This window comes from Lepidochelys kempii, chromosome 7 (assembly GCF_965140265.1).
Source record: "Lepidochelys kempii isolate rLepKem1 chromosome 7, rLepKem1.hap2, whole genome shotgun sequence".
NCBI lineage: Eukaryota > Metazoa > Chordata > Testudines > Cheloniidae > Lepidochelys > Lepidochelys kempii.
The window spans coordinates 932236-939209 of NC_133262.1; the positions used below are offsets into that span (position 1 = coordinate 932236).

A 6974-nucleotide genomic window follows, 5' to 3' on the forward strand; every position below is an offset into this window, starting at 1 on the left:
CCGCCCCCCCCCCGCCCCGCCCCCGGGCAGCCCCCCCGCCCCGCCCCGCCCCGCCCCCGGGCTCGCCCGCCCCCCCCCGCCCCGCCCCCGGGCAGCCCCCCCCGCCCCGCCCCGCCCCCGGGCTCGCCCGCCCCCCCCCCGCCCCCGGGCAGCCCCCCCCCGCCCCGGGCAGCCCCCCCCCGCCCCGGGCAGCCCCCCACTTCCATCGACCCAGAGGGGACCGGGACCGTCCGGGAGCCGCCGAGCTGCGCCCCAGCGCGGCCGGGCCGGGGCAACAGCGACCAGCCCGCGGGCGGGGCAGGGCAATAGCAAGCAACCCAGGGCAATAGCGAGCAGCCTGGGGCAACAGGGAGCAGCCCGCGGGCGGGGCGGGGCAACAGGGAGCAGCCCGTGGGCAGGGCAGGGCAACAGCGACCAGCCCGCGGGCGGGGCGGGGCAATAGCAAGCAGCCCGGGGCAATAGTGAGCGCCCGGGGCAACAGAAAGCAGCCCGCGGGCGGGGTGGGGCAATAGCGAGCAGCCCAGGGCAATAGGGAGCAGTCCGCGGGCGGGGCGGGGCAATAGCGAGCAGCCCAGGGCAATAGCGAGCAGTCCGGGGGCGGGGCGGGGCAATAGCGAGCAGCCTGGGGCAATAGCGAGCAGGCTGCAGGCGGGGTGGGGCAATAGCGAGCAACCCGGTACAACAGCGAGCAGCTCGCGGGCGGAGCGGGGCAATAGCGAGCAGTCCGGGGCAATAGTGAGCAGGCCGCAGGCGGGGTGGGGCAATAGCGAGTAGCCTGGGGCAACAGCGACCAGCCCACGGGCGGGGCGGAGCAACAGCGACCAGCCCACGGGCGGGGCGGAGCAACAGCGACTAGCCCGGGGCAATAGTGAGCGCCCGGGGCAACAGAAAGCAGCCCGCGGGCGGGGTTGGGCAATAGCGAGCAGCCCAGGGCAATAGGGAGCAGTCCGCGGGCGGGGCGGGGCAATAGCGAGCAGCCCAGGGCAATAGCGAGCAGTCCGGGGGCGGGGCAGGGCAATAGCGAGCAGGCTGCAGGCGGGGTGGGGCAATAGCGAGCAGTCCGGTACAACAGCGAGCAGCCCGCGGGCGGAGCGGGGCAATAGCAAGCAGTCCGGAGCAATAGCGAGCAGGCCGCAGGCGGGGCAGGGCAATAGCGAGTAGCCTGGGGCAATAGCAAGTAGCCTGGGGCAACAGCGAGCAGCCCGCGGGCGGGGCGGGGTAATAGCAAGCAGCCCGGGGCAATAGCGAGCAGGCTGTGGGCGGGGTGGGGCAATAGCGAGCAGGCTGTGGGCGGGGCGGAGCAGCAGCGAGCAGCCCGCGGGTGGGGCGGGGCAACAGCGAGCAGCGCAGGGCAATAGCGAGCAGCCCGGGGTAACAGCGAGCAGCCCGGGGGCGGGGCGGGGCAATAGCGAGCAGCCTGGGGCAATGGCGAGCAGGCTGCGGGGGGGATGGGGCAATAGTGAGCAGCCCGGGGCAACAGCGAGCAGCCCGTGAGCGGGGCAGGGCAATAGCAAGCAACCCAGGGCAATAGCGAGCAGCCTGGGGCAAGAGCGACCAGCCCGCGGGCGGGGCGGGGCAAGAGCGAGCAGCCCGCGGGCAGGGCGGGGCGGGGCAATAGCAAGCAGCCCAGGGCAATAGCGAGCAGCCCGCGGGCGGGGCGGGGCAATAGCGAGCAGCCCGGGGCAATAGCGAGCAGTCCGGGGGCGGGGCGGGGCAATAGCGAGCAGCCCGGGGCAATAGCGAGCAGGCTGCGGGCGGGGTGGGGCAATAGCGAGCAGTCCAGTACAACAGCGAGCAGCCCGTGGGCGGAGCGGGGCAATAGCGAGGAGTCCGGGGCAATAGCGAGCAGGCCGCAGGCAGGGCGGGGCAATAGCGAGTAGCCTGGGGCAACAGCGAGCAGCCTGTGGGCGGGGCGGGGCAATAGTGAGCAGCCCGGGGCAAGAGCGAGCAAGCTGTGGGCGGGGTGGGGCGGGGCAATAGCGAGGAGCCCGGGGCAACAGTGAGCAGCCCGTGGGTGGTGCAGGGCAATAGCAAGCAGCCCAGGGCAACAGCGAGCAGCCCGCGGGCGGGCCGGGGCAATAGCGAGCAACCCGGGGCAAGAGCGAGCAGCCTGGGGCAACAGCGAGCAGCCCGCGGGCGGGGCAATAGCGAGCAGCCTGGGGCAACAGCGAGCAGCCCGCGGGCGGGCCGGGGCAATAGCGAGCAGCCCGGGGGCGGGGCAATAGCGAGCAGCCCGCGGGCAGGGCGGGGCAATAGCGAGCACGCCCCGGGCTCCTCCCCCTGGCAGAGACCACGCCCCGGGCTCCTCCCCCTGGCAGAGACCACGCCCCCGGCACCTCCCCCGGGCAGGGCCCACGCCCCCGGGTCCTCCCCCTGGCAGAGACCACGCCCCCGGGTCCTCCCCTGTCGCGTCCTGGGCACGAGGCACAATCCTACATCCGGGCCTCCCGTGGTGGAGACGAGCCCGCCTCAGGGTAACCATAGAGTTGGCCTCCCGCGAGCAAGAAGGGACTGACGCACACCATAGAGAATAACGCCGAGGTGATAGAGTGTCCTGGGCACGCCGGCTCCGTCCGTGGCAGGTGGGGGAGCCCCAGCCATGGGCTGTGTGCGGGGGGGGGGAGCCCCAGCCATGGGCTGTGTGCGGGGGGGGGGGTTGGCTGGGGGAGGGAGGGGGGGGAGCCCCAGCCATGGGCTGTGTGGGGGGGGGGGTTGGCTGGGGGAGGGAGGGGGGGGAGCCCCAGCCATGGGCTGTGTTCAGAGGGGGGGGGTTGGCTGGGGGAGGGAGGGGGAGCCCCAGCCATGGGCTGTGTTCAGAGGGGGGGGGTTGGCTGGGGGAGGGGGGGGTTGGCTGGGGGAGGGAGGGGGAGCCCCAGCCATGGGCTGTGTTCGGGGGGGTGGGGGGTTGGCTGGGGGAGGGAGGGGGGGGAGCCCCAGCCATGGGCTGTGTTCAGAGGGGGGGGGTTGGCTGGGGGAGGGAGGGGGAGCCCCAGCCATGGGCTGTGTGCTGGGGGGTGGGGGGTTGGCTGGGGGAGGGAGGGGGGGGAGCCCCAGCGATGGGCTGTGTTCAGAGGGGGGGGGGGTTGGCTGGGGGAGGGAGGGGGGGGAGCCCCAGCCATGGGCTGTGTGCTGGGGGTGGGGGGTTGGCTGGGGGAGGGAGGGGGGGGAGCCCCAGCCATGGGCTGTGTTCAGAGGGGGGGGGGGTTGGCTGGGGGAGGGAGGGGGGGGAGCCCCAGCCATGGGCTGTGTTTGGGGGGGTGGGGGGTTGGCTGGGGGAGGGAGGGGGGGAGCCCCAGCCATGGGCTGTGTTCAGAGGGGGGGGGAGGGAGGGGGAGCCCCAGCCATGGGCTGTGTGCTGGGGGGTGGGGGGTTGGCTGGGGGAGAGAGGAGGGGGAGCCCCAGCCATGGGCTGTGTTCAGAGGGGGGGGGTTGGCTGGGGGAGGGAGGGGGGGGGAGCCCCAGCCATGGGCTGTGTGCTGGGGGTGGGGGGTTGGCTGGGGGATGGAGGGGGAGTCCCAGCCATGGGGGGTGGCTGCCTGCGGTCACAGGATCCATGTAATCTCGTGTGTTTTCACTTGTGGCACCCAGCTGGGCCTGCCCGGGATTCCTGCCCTGTTCCCCCAGCGTGATTCGGGGCACAGAGCTCCTGTGGGTACTGGTGTCCGTACCCCAAACGGCAGCGTGCCCCCCGGCTCACCCCACCCATCTCTCTGGCAGGGTTTGGGGTGCCTAGCGCAATGGCCTCCCGTGCGGGCCCCCGGGCTGAGGGCACTGATGGGAGTGACTACCAGCATCGCGAGAGGGTGGCCTCCCATTACCAGATGAGGTAGGTCTGAGTGCAGGCTGGGTTGAGCCCCTTGAGTCCTTGCACCCTATTCTGAGTCCCTGCCCAGTGAGCTGGGGGAGGGTGCGGAGCTGCCCAGCAGGGCCGAGCTGGTGTCCATGAATGGCTGGGCATTCCCTGGGCCCTGGAATACGTCTGTCCCCAGGGCACTGTGTGCTGGGATTCAAGGGGTCACTGGACCTGTCTGAGCAGCTGAAGGTCCAAGCCAGGGCAGGGTGTGTGTGTCCAGGGCAGGTCTCTTATGCTGCAGTGCAGCCTCCTCCCTGCCCAGCCCACGGGAAAGCCAGAGGTGCTGTGCACACCAGCTCTGGGTCACGAGCAGCTCACACCAGAGTGAGCATTGTAGGCTAATGCCCTGCTCCCATGGCCATAGGTGTTCCCGCCACAAACCAGGCTGCTTGTGGCTGTGGCTGGCAGGGGGCAGAGGGCCAGAGAGCGCCCGGGCTGACCTGCAGTTTAATTCTGTTGTGCTTGTCCTGGAGCACTCTGCCCCGAGCCCCAGTCAGGTGGGGAGGCCCCCCGTCTGCCAGGGGAAGTGGCTCAGTCAGGCTTCACACCCAGCAGCTGCTTCCCCCGGGACCTACTCAGAGGAATCTGCCCTTCCTGCCGGGTTCACCCTGCTCCGTAGCCTTCAGGCTAGTGCTCCAGGATCACGCACTGCTGGTGACTTCAGCTGTACCCCAGGGAGACACATGCTGCCAGGGGCTGGTTTGCAGCCTTGCTCTGTTGGGGTCCTGGGGCCCAGCTGAGGTTCAGGCAGGCTTCAGGCTCTGTCCACAGCTCTTGGCAGCCTGACTGCCACCTCTCCTGTCTGAGTCCTTCCTGCCCAGCCCCCTTGGGCAAAGCCAGGGAGCCCATCGAAGTGCCAGCCTGAGCCTGGCTTTCTCCCTCTCTGCAGTGTGGCCCTGAAGTCCGAGATAAAGAAGCTGATCTATGTGCAGGTGGCCATCTGGCTGCTGCTCCTGGCCCAGATGTGTGTGGCTCACCTGAAGCTGCTGCCCCATGACCAGGTGGCCATGCCTTACCAGTGGGAGTACCCCTATCTGCTCAGCATCATCCCCTCTCTCTTCGGCCTCATGTCCTTCCCCCGCAACAACATCAGCTACCTGGTGCTGTCCATGATCAGCACAGGCCTGTTCTCGGTGGCACCCCTCATCTACGGCAGCATGGAGATGTTCCCCATGGCGCAGCAGCTCTACCGCCACGGCAAGGCCTACCGCTTCATCTTCGGCGTCTCCGCCGTCTCCGCCATGTACCTGCTGCTGCTGGTGGCGGCACAGGTGCATGGCTGGCAGCTCTACTACAGCAAGAAGCTCCTGGACTCCTGGTTCGCCAGCACGCAGGAGAAGAAGAGGAAATGAAGAGGGGCTGGGGGCCACACACCTGCGTGATTTGGGGGGTGGGGGGTGCCACATCCCCAGGGGGCTGGATGGCACCATGGTGGGGGTCCCCACTTTTGGGCAGCTCTGCTGGTAAACACTGAAAGCTCCCTATAGACTGGGCTGCCCTGCCAGGCAGCCAGCCAGAGTGTGCTCAGGGCCCCTCTAACCCTAGCCCTGGCTGCAGCGACTGAACATGGGCCAGAGCTGGGTAGGGGGCAGTCCTCATGCGACCAGGGTCCCCTCACCAGAAGTCCCCGGCAGCACTCGGCTTTGGTGCCTCTGCCCGGTTGGCTGGGATGAGAGGGGCCCAGGTGTGGCACAAGGGGGGCAGCCACCAGCCCTTACTGATCTCCCCATTTCATGGAGCAGAAAGGTGCCCTGACCCCAGTGCCTCTGCCCTGAAGTCTGATGACATGGCACAGCCCCAGGGCTGCAGACGCTGGTTGGCGTGGCACTGCCCACAGTGGCTTGTGCTGGGCTGATGTTTGTGTCTGAGGCCCAGTCTGCACCAGTGCCCTGCTCGGATTGCCCTGGGGGCATGCAGGTTTCTCCCTTCCCCCGCAGCCGGGTGCATTCCGTCCTCTGCCAGGGAATGAACAGCTCCAGGTCACCAGCGAGCCAGTGGTCTCAGGCCAGGTGCCCCAGCGATGGGATGAAATAAAGAGCCGCCTTGCTGAACATGTAGCCTCCAGCACTCTGTCTTCCAGGGGGTGGGGGAAGGGCAGATGCCCCTCACTGCCCTGCATTGATTTGTGTCCCTTAGCTGCTCCCCGAATCTGTCCTGCTGCTGGGTTCCCAGAAACCCTGGGAATGGCAGTGCCTAGACCCCTGCTGATCTTGGTTGCCAGGTGCTGGATTCCCCATTGTCTTCCCCAGGCTCCACTGATAGGGGGATTGAGGCCCAAGCAGCTGGGGATACCCTCCCTCTGTCTGCTAGCCTGCCCCAGAGCACACAGCCCTCCCCCTCCCTGCAACAATGTATAGGGGAAACTGAGGCATGCAGGCTTCATACCAATGTTACAGACTTCTCCCTAAGTGGTGCTGGGGGCTGGGCTGTTTGCTGTCAAACAAGGGCCTCCCTGCCAGCTCTGTGTCTGGGGGATGCCGTGCCTCAGGCTGCCCACCCAGCAGGACCTCCAGGACAGAGCCCAGCTGCCACGTGGGCCCGGAATGGAGGTGAGCGTGTGAGGAGCAGGCTGCAGCTGCACGTGCACCCAGCTGTGTGGGTTTCTGTGCAGGCTGCCGCAGTCTCACAGGAAGCCTGAAATAAACCAGGTCAACCGCCGTGTTCCCATTGTCCCAGCTGCCTGCTCGCACGCAGTGCCCTGGACGGGGGCGGCAATGGGGACACAGGGAGGTTTCTGGGGGATGGGCTGTCCTGGGCCAGCGCCCTGGGCGGGGGCAATGGGGACACAGGGAGGTTTCTGGGGCACGGGCTGTCCTGGGCCAGCGCCCTGGGCGGGGGCAATGGGGACACAGGGAGGTTTCTGGGGGATGGGCTGTCCTGGGCCAGCGCCCTGGGCGGGGGCAATGGGGACACAGGGAGGTTTCTGGGGGATGGGCTGTCCGGGGCCAGCACCCTGGGGAGGGGGCAATGGGGACACAGGGAGGTTTCTGGGGCATGGGCTGTCTGGGGCCAGCGCCCTGGGCGGGGGCGGCAGTGGGGACACAGGGAGCTTTCTGGGGCACGGGCTGTCCTGGGCCAGCGCCCTGGGCGGGGGCAATGGGGACACAGGGAGGTTTCTGGG

General features: G+C 69.0%; 1 protein-coding gene across 1 annotated transcript; it reads left to right on the plus strand.

Annotated features, from left to right (window-relative positions):
- The first annotated feature begins 2488 nt into the window (after window positions 1-2488).
- Window positions 2489-5904, plus strand: JAGN1 (jagunal homolog 1). The gene is made up of 3 exons (XM_073354756.1): window positions 2489-2582; window positions 3718-3826; window positions 4743-5904. The coding sequence occupies exons 2-3, from the start codon at window positions 3738-3740 to the stop codon at window positions 5203-5205; spliced, it is 552 nt and encodes a 183-aa protein (XP_073210857.1). The 5' UTR covers window positions 2489-2582; window positions 3718-3737; the 3' UTR covers window positions 5206-5904.
- The last annotated feature ends 1070 nt before the right edge of the window (window positions 5905-6974 follow it).